We start from the raw sequence: 18,515 nt of genomic DNA on the forward strand, positions 1-18,515 counted from the left end.
GTAAGACCTATAGTAAATATACAGGTATTTATAAACAGGTAGACCTATAGTAAATATACAGGTATATACAAACAGGTAGACCTATTTATGACATACTTCATCGCTAGATTGTGTTTCTGAATAGTAAAAATTAGCGAGATAATAAAGAGAGATGAGTAAAATGCCTAGAAGGGATGAGGAAAGGTGCTGACAGGACAGTAGGAGACGCTGATGCTACTAAGTTCCACAATAGGTGAGTTCCTTATATACACCGTACACATAGGCCTGTATAACATTAAACACTGTATCAAATCAAATTATAAACTCTACGTTATAACGTTTATTATACAATTGCATGACACTGCCCATTTTGTACTTTTCTGTTTCTATTTCATTTCAGGAAGGTTCTGCATTTTTTGCACGTCTACCAACATCGTCAGAAAAAGAACAAAAATTATGTAATAATTACATTTTTATATAAATATCATATTTTTTTGTATAAATATTTTTGTTTTTTTTTAAAAGCAATCGCTTTTAGATTGGATTTAAAAGCAATCGCTTAGAGCAAAATGCAGGTCAAGAATATTGGAATTAACTAATGGCTAATGAAATTTCCCTTTACACTTTACAGCATACACAGATATGAACATTTTAAGCTGAAAACTGATTACAATATTTATGTTCCAATATTCCAAATAACTGTTTAGCCTCACATCTTCGGTATTTTCTTTCTTTCTTTCTTTCTTTCTTTCTTTCTTTCTTTCTTTCTTTCTTTCTTTCTTTCTGTCTAGACAACTCTGAATTGAATAAAAAAACTGCTAAAGTTTAAAATGGGTACCTTTTACAACACAAAGTGCAAGCTGCGTTCCTGAAAGCCACTCCGTGCTTCAGTGAAACAAGTCTGTGTGAGTGACAACATTTCATTCTCAAAATGAAGTCGGGTTAAATGGCATTGATCTTTAATTAAGAAGTAGACCTACTCCGGGAAGCTCTTGACGGAAGAGGCTGAGTGGGCGGAGTTACGTGGCACAGCCAGCGCATTGGCGCACTGTTTCTATAGAAGCGGAGAAAGTGTTCAGGCAGGCATGACTTACTCTGACACATTGCTTGTTGATTGGGCCAAAAGGAGTTTCACCACAATTAAAGCAAACCAAAAGTGGAGGACAGCGTCAATCTTTCCAGTGAAAGCCAGAGTTTGCGTCATTAAAAAAAAAAAAAAAAAAAAAAAACAACAACAACAACAACAAACAAACAAACAAAAAACTACAACAACTGCGACATCTAGCCCACTCACAGTCTACACTTTGGATCGTTTTTTTGCGGAACTACGTTTTTCTGACCCGAATTTTATATAAATGTTGTAAATGGCGAGCGACAACTCTTCGTTCTCAATCCATAACATTTTGAATCGAGGACTTGATTCTCAGAAAAATAACCGACTCCCCCGGGAATACAGCGACGCACTTCTACAGGCAGACATTCTCAGGAGGGTAGAAGGAATAAACTGTCCTGGATCCACTCAGTGTCGGGGAGGGAATGAGGATGGAAGCAGAAAGGGAAGCATCGTGTACGGACACAGCAGGGTCGCCCCGTGTGCGCTCGACCTTGACACATCATCGGACAGACAGTCCTGTGGAGAGGAGTCTACAGGAGAGGAGACAATGCATACAGAACACAGACAAAGTAGGTGTAAAATTTAGAAAGAAAAAAAGAATTACGGGTTTATGTCTCACAATTTGTTCCTGCGCTTTATCAGAACATCCGCTGCAGTCTGTTAACTCCACTAATCTATCCAGTTTAGCCGTTTGTTTAACGTTGGCTTCTAGACTGACATACAGGAGATAAATGTGCTGAAAGATGCGCAACAAGAAGCACTAAGCTTTTTCCATTAACAGCACAACAAAGTCTTCAGATTTAGAGCACTTAATCACTTTTATCCGTTCTCACACAGATCTTGATGTACAAGTTCCAGATTTGGAGCGAGAGAAGAGGGAGAGCTGTGCTTTTACCGATCATCACCCTAAAGCTAATAAGAAACGGTGCCGTGCCGCTTTCTCGCACGCGCAGGTGTGTGAGCTGGAACGCCGCTTTAACCTGCAGCGCTATCTGTCCGGACCGGAGCGCGCGCACTTGGCAGGAGCGCTCAAACTCACCGAGACTCAGGTAAAGATCTGGTTCCAGAACCGCAGATACAAAACGAAACGGCGACAGATGGCGGCCGAGAACGCAGCTACCTCGGCTTCCACGCTGGCCAAGCGGGTGGCGGTGAGAGTGCTAGTAAAGGACGACCAGAGGCAGTACGGAGCGGATGACTTTCTCCCGTCTCAATATCTGCGCCTGTACCAGTCATATCAGTGCTGCCCTTACATGTACTGCGTTCATCCCTGGATCTCGAACAGCGCGCTCAATGGAAACCTGTACTGACAGCTTCCTCTGCTTCACACTCACTAAAAGCCAGACGGGTTTTTATTCTAAATGTTTTTTTAGGACCCAGAGGAGCGCATACACTGTTCAATTTGTAAGCTAAATGGTTGCTAAGACTCTAAAGGTTAAAACAATCTTGAACGATGGCTTTTGATTTTGTTCTGAGAAATGAAAGCAAATTCTTATGTATTTGAGATGCAAGTAAGAACATATTTTCTTTGTTTGTGACAACTAAAATAATGGATAAAAATCGAATTTTGTATGCCTTTTGTGATTTATTTCTGTCATCCTTGTTAATTAATGTACACTAATAATCCGCTGCCATAAAAAGTTTACTCTGCACACTGTACCTCGACACTGAATGAACTAGGTCTATGAGCCAAGTTGGTTTAAGATCCAAGTTTGACATAGTTAATCAATAAATAATTTGAAATCACATTGAAAGTCTATGTCAAATGTCACGTTATATGGTTCATAGAAAACCTGCAAAACAACGCAATGAGTTACTCTTGTAAGTATTCGTTAAAGAGAAAGTTAAATGTAGTATAAACGAGTATAAAAGTAAAAGAGTAAAAACAGAGGGCAATTTTAGCCCTGATATGTTGTTGTGCTTTAGGCAAATACTAAGCCTCATTAGTTTACATCTCTTAGTCGTGCTGAAACAAATCAAAAAAGATATTTAAATCGTGTAAAAATGACACAGTGTAGAATTAGCTCGTGAATGCACCATATAAGATGAATAAGTAATGTCATTACAGTAAGTAGTGCATACACAAGGGCGATAAGGCCACTCATTTGCTTAGACAGCAATAATAAAATGGAGGCTCATTTGAATTTATCATGCACCATAGACAAGAAATCATTTTACATGCAGCTTTAAATGCACAATGATAAATAATGTAGTCACATGAATATTACTTTAAATAAAGAAATTATTTCAATTTGTCTGTCTATTTATATGGGCCCATATGTTATTAGGCCTCTATATGTCAAAGATGTCAAAACATTCTTTAGTAAATGGGAAATGTATGAAATTTATAACAAGTTATGTTGACAACAGCACATCATTATAAAAAAACACTACATTTTAATAATCTGAAATACAGTCTTAATTTAATTAATTAAATATTAGTTCAATATTAAATACAGTATCGGTTCATCACAGTTTTGATCCACAGCGTTAATCTTAATTAATTTTCTGATTGGACATCTAATTTAAGAAACATATTTGTTCTAATAAATATCCAAACTATAATACGTTTTCATTACAAAAGTACTACATATCGGTTTTACAATTCAAATGTTGAGTGGATTCCTGGATTCCTGGATGGCAGATTTTCAGATACGAAAAAGATCTCTGATTTTGCAATAAACTAAACAAAAGTCTATTTGTAATTACTAAGATAATTAAATTGCTTTTATATTAACAGTCATATTTTATCTAGACAGATTTCAGCGACAGCAGTCACCACCGAATATATCTGTCCTTCAGTGCCAACCACGTCAAACAGATATATTTAGCGGTGACTGCTCTCCATCCAGTCTATCAACGTGTAGGCCTAGTCGAGTATAAGCATAGAAACCATCTTGATCTGGATGCTATTCATAGCACATATATAAATTATAGATGCAAAATCACCCGATTCCACAGTAATCTGATTCCACACAGTTTTGAACTATTTTCTAATTCCTGAAACTACTGATGTTAATAAACAGCTATTAAGGCTAATAACCAATAGACTCTTATGTATGATAAGACACCGAAGAGGATAATTGTGTTTTATACAGAAAATACATGGAGTTTATAGCAAACAAGCAACATGTTCATGAAAATAATACGATGAAGTTTTTTTATTGTTCATCTTACGTACATGTGAATTCCTGGTATATAAGCACAAGAGGAGTTGCAGCACACAGCTGCATGATTCAGATACCGTCAATAGACCATGTCAGTGTTTCAAAACACAGTTTGGCAGAGTTAGGACAGAATACATTAATAATGTGCTGTTGAAAGGCCAACACCTACATAACAAAGTGAGACCAAGGCACATAGATCCATTAAATGAAAACGCTTTGCGTATATACTGTATATGGCATAGCGAGACATACTGTGATCAAATGCCATTACATATTAAAACATATTCATAATATTCAAACATGGTAAGAAATAGACAATTTAAAATTTGTAAAAATAGCATAAATAAAAAAGTGGTGATTTTAAAAGAGAATTATTGAACAGTTTGGTTTGTGCGTGGTTAAAAAAAAAAAAACAAAAAAAAAAAAGATAGATAAAAGACAGGGTTTGCTGAGGTCTGACATTATCAGATATCTGAAAAACTATACAAAATAGGTTTCAATTAAAATTTTCCGAACAAATAATTGATCATAAATCAATCAACGAAATGAACAAATCATCATGAAACAAAGCAGTGTAATCCCTGATTTTATTTTCTTGCTAACATTCATCGTAAACATAAGACTCCAATTAAATAAATAAATAAATAAATAAATAAATAAATAAATAAAAGGAAAAATTAAAGGAAAAGTTTATTTTTTCCAAAATAGGACCATCTATTAATTTTGAACCGTTTTATTGAACTTTAACATATTAAATATGTTTAAAACAACTTATTAAACGTGTATTTAATTTGCAGTGAGACATTGACAATATAAGAGAAGATATCCCTGTGGAAGAACGTGGTACAGAAATAAGATATATTTTATTCTTTCTATTTTATTTAAGAATAGCTATTGTTTAATGTATTTTCTTTAAAATCCCTCTTAACCCTCTTAGGTCAGTGGGTCCAGACCTAACTTCTTCATTACACACCTTTTCTTTAGGTAACATTGGTTACTGAATAATTCATAACACCTCCTTAAATAAGAAGCTTTAAGGTATAATGTATTATTACCTAGCAATTTATGTAGTGTAATGGCTATTTAGATATAATATAATTATAATATATAATTACTGAATTACAAATTCAATCCACACATGCAAAGAAATCAAACCATCGATGTCCGTAAATTAAGTTATGTTTAATAATGTTAAATGACACAGGGAAAAAGTATTGAACACGCTTACTGAAACATATTTAATAGTTTGTACAAAAGCCTTTGTTGGTAATGACAGCTTCAAGACGACTCCTGTATGGAGAAACGAGTTGCATACATTGCTGAGGTGTGATTTTGGCCCATTCTTCCACACAAACAGTCTTCAAATCTTGAAGGTTCCGTGGGCCTCTTCTATAAACTCTGATCTTTAGTTCTTTCCATAGATTTTTAATTGGATTCAAGTCAGGTGATTGGCTGGGCCATTCTAGCAGCTTTATTTTCTTTCTCTGAAACCAGTTGAGAGTTTCCTTGGCTGTGTGTTTGGGATCTATCTGTACCACTATTGGTCTTAGACAAAATTTTTTGAAAGAGGGGAAACAAATGAATTCCTTCCTGCTGTAATTCGTACACCATTCAACCAACATAACGTGTGTGTGCATACATATACATACACATGCATGGTGTACCATATGCACATCTGCATTTATGCAAAAATGCATAGCAGAGAAGTATGCAAACACTTCATTAAAATGTGAAGGGCAATGCTTTCTGGTTTTGTGTAGACCAGTGTGAGCCAGCACTACCCCCGTGCTCACTTCACACGCACATGTACACATGCAAACGCACACAGACACAAATGCACTACTAACACATTGGAAAATGTCTAGAGTTGACTAGATCACTTTTACCTACTTTAAACCTATTCCCTGCAATTATAAGACACACAAGAGAGCTAAAAATCCCTTGCAATTTACCAGGTAATTAAAATAGGTGTGACAAAAAGGCAGTGTGCACACAGACCAGGGGTTTGGCTTTTTTTTAGTCAATTCTGTTTCGTTAAACTGCATCAACAAGCTTCATAAAGTGGGTTTGTTCATCATTGATAGAAACATTTTACACAAGGTGCAATTAGCTAGATTTTACATTGTTAATGTTGTTGACTAACCTCTTATATGAAAAAAAAAAAACAACATAGCCACAAATGTATTATTTATAGGGTGTGCCAGTTTTCTTCAAAAGTGTACAATGAAAGACAGCACAAAAATCAGACTTTACGACTTTAAATGAAAAGCCTTGCTTATAATGAACGCATACACACACAAAAATACACACACACACACACACACACACACACACAAACACAAACACATTCTTTGGTCTGAGATCCAATAAGCCAACAAGCTTCCAGGTGAGAACATATGAACTGAAAGAGGAAGCTCAGAGCACTTTTGTGGTAAAGGAACTAATGCGGTCACCTAGGCTCAGCAAAGGGCAAGAGAGAGGAAGAAATGGGGCTGTAGTTAATACCTTTGTTTGGAGAGAGTACAGCTTCCCAGTGACCCTGTCTTCTAAGACACATAAGTTCCTCCATACTGCATACACCCCCACATCTGTCAAAAATCCATCCCACAGGGCTGTTCAGACTGTTCCAGAAACTATTAGCTGATAATATCACCGTATGGTGGAATGTAAACATTTACAGTAGAAACCATAAGACATGAACTCCCCTCAGCTATACAGAATCCATCACCCGCTACTCTTTTTTTTTTAAATCAGAAACTGAACTAATCTTCTTCTGTTTAGTTCTATATAATAAGTAAATTTTTTTGTGAATAAAATTACAATACAGTGGCATTTAAGGTTCAGATCAAAAAAATCTTAAGGATTTAGATTTACAAAAGTTGGCTTATAATGGTATGGATTTTTCCTCTTTGTTCACAGTTAATCCCCACCAGCCTTGTAGTGTCATCAGGATTTAATTCCATGAAAAAAGGTGATGAGGATCTGAGCCCTCCTCTTTACCTTCTTGTGGATGTTTCCATAGTATGGGATGCCACTGAAACAGTCTCTTTCACTAATGTTTCCTAAAGCACTAGAGAAGGTCACAGACAAGGTCACTGAGTGACTGCTTAACAAATTGGCCCACCCAGGACATGCATACTTACTGATGTGTGTACCTCATATTTGCCTAAATGAAACGTAAGTATTCCGAAACAACATGCTCAGGAAAATGGACTATTAAGAAGAACAAGGGAATTATATACAACATTACGGGGGTTAGAATAATTATTGACATAAAATTGATTTCAATTTTCTATGCCTCAAAGTTTCAGGACAAGAAATGTCCCTCTTTGGCTATGCAATCAGTTTGTGAGTGTGGGAACATGGTGTTTCTTGGCACTGTGCTGTGAATATTTCTCCACTCCACTGGCCATAGATGGCCTGCTGAGGAGGCTGATATCCTCCAACCTGTTACATATCCTCAAGATACTTCCCAACAGGCTGATCTCTCACTCCCTGAGCTCTGTGTAAGGAATTTAAATGTTTTAATTACCACAGATAAGAGAAAACAAGGAGTGCATTGAGAATCATTGACACTAGGCAGCGTCTCCTATCACTGCTCAGATTGGTCAGCCACTTAGAAGCACTTAGAGCTTCTTACCAGCTCAGACTTGGCATGAATCCCTGTGTTTTGTGCACTTTCTGGAATACTGGCTTTGTGGTTAACCAGGTAACATGCTTGACATATGACTGAACTATAGCCAAGCCAAACGAAAATTAACACGAATTTTCTGAACAAAGACTGTCTGGCCTTGAACCTGTTCTGTCTTTTGGGAGTGTAGATAAAGTTCTCTAGGATAAAGGTTGTTGTTTTTCACACAGACTGTGTGTGATTATGTATTTCTTTGAAAGATGCCTCAGCTGCATGAGTCTCAACCAATTACAGCCACAATCCTCAACAGGGTGTGTGTTATAGGTGTTATGGGTGTAAATAAAATGTTAAAAGATATGACGTAGAAGGCAAACTTTCAGTATCTCCAGTTGTTTTATTGAGTGGAATCACACAGTCACAGCTGCAAGTACTGTATATCACTCTCATGAAGTGTGCCCAAATGAAGCAATACAAAATATAAGCAACTGTGATGTCTTTTGGAATACCTAAAATATTCAATGATGTTCCGCTTTAAACATGGATATCTATGGCATGTTTCTGAAAGCTAAACCATTCTGTACATAAATTATTATTCAAAAAAGTATGAATGTTCACAAATGTGCTAATTAGTCAAAGTATAGCATGATATTCATGAAATCCCTTTTGAAGTTCTATCTTGTAGGTTTTATTTATTTTTTATTTTTTAATAAAGAGCTAAATTATGACAGTTTGCAGCACCATCTTACACAATCTAAAAAATTTCGATGTCTGTCTTTACACCCGGGAGCACAATGGCTTATTATCGCTTTATAATGATTTGTGTAGATGTCAGAACTTTCTCAAAAAACACCTAACACACACACACGCATGCACTCACACACACTCACTCACACACACACACACACACACACACACACACACACACACACACACACACTTATAGTATTGTTGTGACAAATGTCTCTAAGAAAGTAAACAGTGATTAAATCTGTTCTCCTGTCAAGTACCTTTAGGGAATCTTTGGGTCATTTCCTCTCAGAAGAAATGGGTAGGATTGAGAATGTGAGGTTTCAACTTGTCTAGCTGTACTTCACAGGTGCAGACCAGACACCCAGTGACAATAGAACGTTCTTTCTGAACTTTGAACCTGAGCATCAAAAGACATGCTATCACCTAGAACTACATGTAGCTGTCAAACTGGTTATTTGTACATTTAATCTGGCAATGGACTAGTGGTCTGAATTTTAGTTTTCTTCCTTTAATCTGTATAATGCACTTTATTTAAAACACAACAGTATGCATGAAAATAAAAAAGTAAGTACAGAACTAGGTAAATAAATTAATAAATAAATTATTTATTCTGTACTTAAATATGCACATTTTGGATGAGATATAAACCTTGAACTGTGTGACTTCTTAAAGTCTTAAAAATTCTTAGAGCTTTAATCCGGCTAATTTTCCCATTATCATATTCCTAGAAATCGGTCCCATCTTTCTCACTAAATACAAGTCAAGTTTTCAAAAGGGTTGTCGGTTGAGTTTATTGTTTGCACTAACTAAGGCATAAAACCTCAGCAAATGTCCAGGTGAATACAGCTTTATGTTCTGTAGAAACCATAGAAAAGTAAATATGTGGGTCACAAAACAGCTTCTTTGAAACCATTTTGTTAGTCTGGTTATCCACTGCAGGGGTCCTTCAGCCTGGTGGAACGTCTGCATGACACAAGTTTAATTTTTAAATTTTAATAAATTTTTAGTTTAGTTTAGATTCTTTTATTTTGAATTGTAATTGCTTTTATTGCTGTGTTTTTCCTTAGTCATTAAACAAAATATCCTTCCCAACTTGATGTACCTTATATGTACAGGTAAATTCTGCAATGGAGCACATACATAACTGATATTTTTCTCCTTGCATTTATATGCAGCATTTGTTTAGGAATAATGCTTATAAAAACTGAAACAAGACATGCAAAAGGAGGCTTTTCTTACCAAACTGTTTCTCCTTTGTGTCCATGCCCAGATGCCTACAGTTTACTTGCTGCTACAAGACCAGTTATTATGCATTCAATAGTGGAAACCATTATCAGTCAGAGCACTACAAAAAGCTGAAATTATTAAGGGAAGTGCTCTTTTCATATCAAACCTTGCATGAGTTTCTTTATGTAATGCCAAGTGTGGTGAATTTAACCTTTTAATCTCTCTCTCTCTCTCTCTCTCTCTCTCTCTCTCTCTCTCTCTCTCTCTCTCACACACACACACACACACACACACACACACACACACACACACACAGGAAACAGCTATAAATATTATGGCAACAAAATAGGGACTGTCCCTGTATACCTCTCTTTTTTTATATATAGGCAAAAATCATCCCATTACGAAATAAAGATGCCAGAAATAACAAAATGAAAATGTTTAATAAACAGTATGTTGAGATATATATATATATATATATATATATATATATATATATATATATATATATATATATATATATCTTTGATATAGCATGGAATAATAAATTAGTAAATTGGAAATAAGTCAGTTATATTTCGACTCTAATGCAGGATCTTGAATATTCTAAGCACAAGTGTTAAAGAATGAGAACCAATAAATAATGTAAAGCAATGAGAAAATAGAGAAATCGATGAAAAATGGATATACAATTGTACATATAGTCAGTTTAATTCTTCAGATTATGCTGATGGGGTTTATTTTTTTGCTTGATCATTTGTAATCTACAATATAATGTGAAAGCAGCCTTACCCTCCATGGCCTCATGCAATATCTTTACACACAAATGTACCAGCTGTATCCCATCCCTCTGCAGTTCTGCCTCATAGGAACTAGTCTGCGTGTGAACATCATCTTTAGCTTCAGTTGGGAGAAATTCCATAAGCCCACATGGTGCAGGCCCTTTATCCCAACTTACCAAAGCCTCCTCAAACAATCTAACAGTGCTGACAAGCTCACTCTCCCCGGTGCAACCCAGTTCTCTGAGAAGAAAATACACATTTATCTGTAAGCTACACAGAGCAGTATTTTTTTTATGTTGTACCTCACACTGAGATATCTCATGGTTCATTAATGCCATAGCACAAGGCAGTGTGAAACCAAGGAAGAATAAAAGATCCGTCATCTTTGAGTATAACAGCAGACCGTGACAAAGTTTCTTTCATCGCTTTGTGATGAATTTACTTTGAATTCTAAGTGAAGTTAAAGAGTGAGAGAGATTAAGTACAAAGATAGAGAAAATGTAAATCTACAGTCAAAGAGAGGCAGAGAGAGAGAGAGAGAGAGAGAGAGAGAGAGAGAGAGAGAGAGAGAGAGAGAGAGAGAGAGAGAGAGAGAACTTATTTAAAATTGAAATCATGACTCTTAGAGGGAGAGCGATACAAAGAGAGAGCAAAAGAGTGAATGCCTTCTAGATTTGTCTAAATTTTTCACAATATATTTATTCAAAAAAAATATACATTACAAGTTTTGCCTAACCTTGTGTATACGTTACTGTATGTGTACTGCTGTTTGTTCTGTCATTTACTTTTGTTGTGTAATTTGTAGTGAGAAAGTTTTCCTCATTCGCTCATTAGTAACAATGCTCGCGTTCGAAAGTCAAAACAAAAAACACAAACCTCAATAGACATTCATTTGGTTAATGGACATTTCACTGTGTAAACCCTTGGTCAATAATCCATATGCAGATATTATTTTAACAGCATGTTCTGCCTCTTTCAAATTTCAGCCTGTAAAGAAGTGATACTAGACTTGTCTAAACGTAACATGAGCTCACCAAGGGGACATATTTAAATAAGACGGGTGCATATTTAAAACATAGGTGCATAGTTCCTGGATTTCTTTTTATTGTTTTCTTTATACCCAATTAAACCAGACTTATCAGTTATTTTGTGTAGAGCTAAATACTGTATCAAAGTGGGTGGAAATGTGAAAGAGACAAAGACAGACAAAGAGAGAGAAAAGTTGATGCAAGCTTCATAGATCAAGTTGAATCAGTACATCTCACTCCCACATACTTTCCCTGCCCAGCCCTCTTACAAAGAGTGAGAGGGTGATAGCAAAGTCAAGGGCAAAGCGTTCTGTCATGTAAAACAGAGACTCTGAGCCAAGAAAACCAGGCACAGTGGAGAGCAGCCAGCAACAGAGAGACAGCCCTGTTTATCCCAGATAGGCAATCGGGCAGGTGGGTTAAACACAGAACAACACACATTCCACTCAGCAAACATAAGATCAACATGGTGAGAAAAAACATTTCACCTCCAGGCGTTAAACCACCTTCATTTATTGTATAGCTAATTTAATTTTACCCCAATGTTTGTTTATTATTTTCTCCACCCAACACATACGTTTCTGTTACAAACATATAATTCTATTCTGTAATCTTTTGTGTATAGCACACTGATGCTGCTGGCTGAAGGAAATAGGGCTGTTTATTAGACTAGAAACTAAAACAGTAGCAGTACTACAAAGAGTTTGTGAAACATTCAGGCAGCACTTTTTCACAATTTTGTGGGGAGACTCAAAACTGTGGTTGGGGTTTCTTAAAGACTGACTGACTGACAGAAGCAAAGTGCGTGTGTACACATGTGGGTTTATTACAAATGAAGTATTTTTATCTCTCTTGTTGGCAAATACAGCTTTGAGATGCCTACAGTAAGAAGTAATTCGTTTTTTTTGCAGCATTGTGTCCAGTTCTTACCAATTATGACCCATTTCTCTTGGCAAATCTTCATTGTGATTGTGAAAAATCCAAAAGTATGTAGACATCTGACCAATATGAATGTCTTCTCCAAACTGGTGCCATGATGATGCCTTTGTGCAAATGAGATCCATGTAGAGATAATTTTCCAAAGGTTGAAGAACTTGAATGGCCTGCACAGAGCCAATTGGGAACACGACTGTTGGTCAGACCTCCTTGCCTGACTTTCCTGATCTCACTAATGCTCTTGTGGCTAAATGGGCAGAAATTTCTACAGACACCTTCCAAAATGTAGTGGAAAGCCTCTGGATTCCACTCTCATTCCAATAATGGAATGAAATATTCAACAAGCATATATAGGTGTAATTGATAGGTGTCCATATAATTTTTGGACATATAGTGTTTATATGCATAACATTGCCAGTCAGCCAGTTGATATATCTGTATCTAGAGAGCTAAATGTCCTGTCTTTGCTCCCTGACTTTTTCATTAAAATTTCCACACAGGTTGTGCCGTCCACCAAAACAGAGCAATATTTAGAATTTTCTAAAATGTGAATGTGAAAGGTAAAATGTGAATAAAACATCTTCCAAAATTTTACATGATTACAACAATCTCATTCTCACGGATGGCTCGGCAAGCTGTCACAAGGTTGTGATAGACTTTAACAGGAAACACTGTTGCCAAACTTATTCAAATTCAAGTGTTGCAATCCAACAGAGAAGTGGACGCCCATGAACATTCACTGACAAAGGCACAACCAACATTGTACTGGCGTACATAGTCCTTTTTGTGATAACCTGTAGACACTTTGGTAAACAATTCACTGCTGCAGTTTAATGAAATTTAAGGGGAACTCAGGCTTTTAGCCATTTAGTCTTAAAGCAATTACATCTTACACCTACTGTATGCTGTCTGGGAATGATTAGGTGTGGTTCCACCTGCACACTAAAGAATCAAATGTGACATGGATGTTTAAGGTAATTGTGATGGTTTGTAGCCTTTTCTGTTCGATTGCTGTTTAATAATGTTGTCTCTGAGAACTTCACCTTCACCATGATACTACTTCTTGCATGAAATCTTTCCAAACAATGGCAACGTCTTTATAATGAGGTGCCATTTGCATGACAAATTTTAGCAGCACTTCTATGTAGAAGTTTTTTCTTTTTTTTTCAACAAGAAAATCAATATATTGAATGCTTGAAAATATCCTTCCCAGTTCTTTTAATATATTAAACAAAGGTTTCAAAATATCTATTTCCTCTTCACCGTATGTCATCATGACGGAACTCAACAGCATTGTGGCAGAATTTGCATTAAGATTTAACATAATGCACTCTATAACATACAATCTGTCAGACACTGACGACTGTTTTGTATACACAGATAGTACTTTACTAGGTATTTAAAAGGAGAGTGATGGTGACTGTGTATTAAGATGACTGACTGTTCAGTTCAGCACTTGAAGCTAATTCCTCTGGTGTTGTATGGTCAGATGACAGGACCTTGCTGCAAATCCATTTTGTGATTATCACACTGTTTAGCAAAGTCATGGCAGGTCTTTCCAGAGAGCCCTAGTATTTCTGTACACTTTGGCATTAGGTGACGTTTTGGCTCTCGTTTTGTGTTGAGGCTGGGTTTGTAGTAGATAAGTGAGTCGGGAAGCCTAATGTAGGAAAGGAGCTCACTCTGTCATAGGTTATTTAAACAAGACAGCCCTGGGAGCTTCTCTCCACTCAGACATGAGGATTCCTCAGAGCCACAGTGAGGAGCATAGGGCACCCGGATCCACCATACTCCCTGTTCAGCCTCCTCCCAACATAGAGAGCTTTGTGTCTGCTTTTAATGTATACACAGGGAACAGGGCGCCATGCAGTCTCCCCTAAACTGGCTTTCTGAGAAGGCAAGAAGACCTGATCAAATGCCTTGTCAAAGTTCAGACAGTTTCTCACCCATCATATTAACCACGAGAACCTCAGCATTCCTAAGTTACTGTAGCCCTGTTGCAGTGGATGAGTTAAGAGCCTAACTGACAGTGATGTGTAGTGTTGAGTAAGCATCTATAGAGACACTCCTTCACCTCCACTTTACAAACTCTGAGGTATAGATTTTATTAGTGAGTGCTCTTGACAAATACATTCTCTGCCAAATAAAATGACATATAGAATCTTTCAGCATTCTAAGAGGGAGTATTCTCAATCTTGCCAGGAGCTGCAAAACATACATTCACAGAACATGTTATTAGGAACGCTATACTAATACTGGGTAGGGCTTCCATTTGCTCCGAAAACAGCCTCAAATCTTCATGGCATGGATTCCAGATGATGTTGGAAACATTCCTCAGATATTCTGGTCCATGTTGTCATGATTGCCTCACATCATTCCTGTAGATTTTTCAGCTGCACTCATGCTGTGAATCTCCTGTAGTACCACATCTCAATGGTGTTTTATTGGATTCAGATCCAGTGACTGGAAAGAACATCAAACACTCTGTCATGTTAATGAATCTAGTTTGAGACTAGTTTGAAACATGGTGTGTTATCATGCTGGAAGTACCTATTAGGAGATGGCAAATTGTGGCCATGAAGGTATGCACATGCTTAGCAACAACACCCAAATAGGCTGTGGTCTTCAAGTGATGATTGATTGATTGGTAATAACAGGCCCCAAGTCTGCCATGAAAACATTCCCCACACTCCACCAACCTGGAGTGTTGACACAAGGCAAGTCGGATCTATGGATTCATGCATCATTAAATCAAACATTTTTACAAGAACTGCAGGACAAAGTTCTGGAAGTGTTTCAATCAGAGTTCGGTTATAAAAAGCATCCAAGTGAAAAAAAGTTTGCAACAGAACAGTGTTTGAATCTCAGTGATACCACAACCATCTCATGCCATGATCTCCGGTGGAAAGAAAGACATTGCTGTCTCTGCCCTGTCAGTCAGAAGGACACTAAGCAATTTTATAAAAAAAAGGTCTGATGGAACTTAACTTTGAACATCCCACTAAAAAACAATAAAATCCATGATTAAAAAATGTAAATAAAATTAAATGTGACAAAGGATTGCAACAAACCCAACAAAGCACATTAGCCTGAGAACATCATTACCACATGAAGTATGATGATGGGAGCATCATGTTATTGAGATACTGTTCACCAGTCAGGACATTCTCCTCTGACCTTTCTGTCCGCCACAATTTTCTTTTTCCATTCGGCGAAAACTCCCAGATCAGCAGTTTCTGAAATACTCAAACCAGCCTGTCTAACACCAACAACTATACAACAGTCAAAGACCAATGTTCCCAATAAACATACACGTTCATACACTACAAAAAAAAAAGGGAAAGAAAAGTGTTCGTGAGATATGCACTGACATCCTGTCTATTAACTAGAAGAGGTGTCAAGGTGAAAGTGGATCTACAGTGGAAATCAGGGGAGAAAAAATAACACATTGACTTGACTCTGCAAGACTGTTGTTATTTCTGACACTGTATTTCATTGCAGCTTCTCTGATTAATTGACACTCTACATATATGCTGTCATGTTACCAACAGTTAAAAAATATTATTGCATAATTGCTCCGTCATGCCATGACAGACATCATGCGCTCTGTGACTGTCAAACATGAAAAAATGGCCCTAATGACCTAAATAAACACTTTTAATTAACATGATGATCATCCTGACAGTTATCCTTTGTGTAAAATAAATTCCTTGACTTCAAATGCTGCACGCACGGTTTTAAAATCAAAATGCATTTTCCTACATTAAAAGCTCTCAGTACGTCAAGCCCAGTCAGCATTTCACAACAGCAACATGGCTGAGAGAATTCTCAACTAGACTAAATAGTTTAGATTAGCAGAGGCTGTGTGCATTTACTATGAGAAGGAGAAAGAGGTCATCGTAGCACACTACAGAGTTTGTAATCAAGTTGTCTCCATATCACAACTGGGGACATTAGGGGGTCAAAGATCAGTGCAGGAACAAACACAGGCATTAAATGCACAGAAGTAGAGTAGGAAGAAGAGTACTGAAAACACTAAGCCCAGTAAAGTGGAGTCAAACTCTGGTCAAAGCTGTGGTTCGAAGCAATTGGATTCAGTACGTTATCAGACAGAAAGTGGTTAGAATGTATTCATGTAAAGTTTTTTTGTGTGTTAGGTTGGAGACTAAAACAAGCAGCTGTCAGTTCACAATGTATGACAAACCTCAAATAGTGCCTCAGGGATGTCTGGCTGGCAGAATAGGCTGTCGCGTGTGAATAAAAAGCCTTTCACCTTCATTTAGTCTTCGGCAGTAAAATGTCAAACATTTTAAAATATCAAATGTAATTGTAATAAAAATATAATCCATGATTATATTTAAAGACAGTGGTAGAGCATCACAGAGAAGACTTATTGAGAGACGCTCATCCTCTTAAGCAACAAGGGCTCTTTATTGAAGTGAGAAGAAAAAACAAACACAAGGCTGTCTGTCAGCAACACTGTTACTGAACCAACACACAGATATAAACACACCCATGGACACTTTTACATTCTCACTTTGTCCCACTTATGGAACTTGTTCATGGATCAGCTAATCATGATCGACCCAGACGCTGGCTGTGGAAAAGAAACGCATAAGGAATCTAGACATTCCGTTTCTTATAAACACCTCCACATAATCCTCTGCAGCCTCTTATGAAGAAGCTCATCAGCGTGCATTGTGGACAAGCTTGTGCTGGCCGGCCGTGCCATGGATGGGAGGACGGAGATAAACGAATGCTGGGGCAGGGCGGGGCGAACCACACCGTCACACACTCAGACACACAAAGACTGCTCATTAACACTCCCTGTTTGAACAGGTGCCTGACTGACATGAGTGTGTGCATGTGTGTTGGATGAGTGGCAAAATATCATCTCGTGCCTGGAGAAGGGTTTTGAAAAGCAACTAGCTGTTAGACATTTAATCCTGGATGACCACACTGTCTGCTCTGTGTTTGCATTGCACATGGGAAACGGGGGCTACCACATTCAAAAAACATTATAATGACATGACTCAGGGCACTGAAGCAAGTGTCAAAGTATGCGTTCGCAACAGAAGAAAATAAAAGCGAACAGAGGCCAACAGGCAACTTTTTTCTTGGTGAGCGGTCTATATTCTCGTGGAAGGTTCTTGAGATGGAGGTGTCCTTGAGGATTCATTTAGAGGACTCTCAGGTGACAAGAAAAGACACTGCAGAGCTTGTGTCAGACTTTTGTGTTTAATGTAGCATTAAGGGATCTGAAGGGTAAAGCCTTGTCCTGATTTCCATGTTAAAATAGTATTCAAATCATCTAAGTGGAAATGAGCATCTGACAACCAGCACCTTCTCATTCTTTTCTGACTCAGGTTATGGCTTGTTTCTCAGACGAAGGGTAAACATACCTCATGAGTGCAAAGGTGAAGTAAAATCTCCAGACAGACGGTTGACGGCCCAAAAGGAGAAGGCAGTCTGTCATACCGGCTCACCGTAATGCTCTGATAGTATGCCTTATTTGTTTGCATAATTTCTTGCTCACTGTTAAAAGATTTCTTGACAAGGACTAACACCTCCTGCAATCCTACATTGTGAATAGACCATGATCCTGCCAGTCAAGTTCACGTTCATCTGCTCTGAGCTTCGGGTTCCTTCCAATTTCTCATCTGTTGTCTTGTTCTTTATCTATCAGTTTCAGCCTTTCTGGGCGCGATTGCTCAACAGGTTTGAGGAGGCAGGTAAAGTGAAAGCTCAACAAGGCACACAACCTTGCCTCGAGTCAGGACACATATGGTCAAAGGCCACGTCTGCACCTGTGATTTAACCCAAACATTGGACATACCACTAACAGAGCTCCCTTTCAACTCTCATGGCTCAGAGTTGCTGCAGCTGAAATGTGCATACCAT

The 18,515-nt window shown here is 37.5% G+C and overlaps 1 protein-coding gene across 1 annotated transcript; it reads left to right on the plus strand.

Moving 5' to 3' along the window:
• Positions 1-1,046: 1,046 nt before the first annotated feature.
• On the plus strand, positions 1,047-2,839 carry nkx3.3 (NK3 homeobox 3). Its single transcript, XM_060871377.1, has 2 exons — positions 1,047-1,662; positions 1,931-2,839. Exons 1-2 carry the CDS (start codon positions 1,344-1,346, stop codon positions 2,401-2,403), a joined length of 792 nt encoding a protein of 263 aa, XP_060727360.1. The 5' UTR covers positions 1,047-1,343; the 3' UTR covers positions 2,404-2,839.
• The last annotated feature ends 15,676 nt before the right edge of the window (positions 2,840-18,515 follow it).

Source organism: Tachysurus vachellii, chromosome 6 (assembly GCF_030014155.1).
Source record: "Tachysurus vachellii isolate PV-2020 chromosome 6, HZAU_Pvac_v1, whole genome shotgun sequence".
NCBI lineage: Eukaryota > Metazoa > Chordata > Actinopteri > Siluriformes > Bagridae > Tachysurus > Tachysurus vachellii.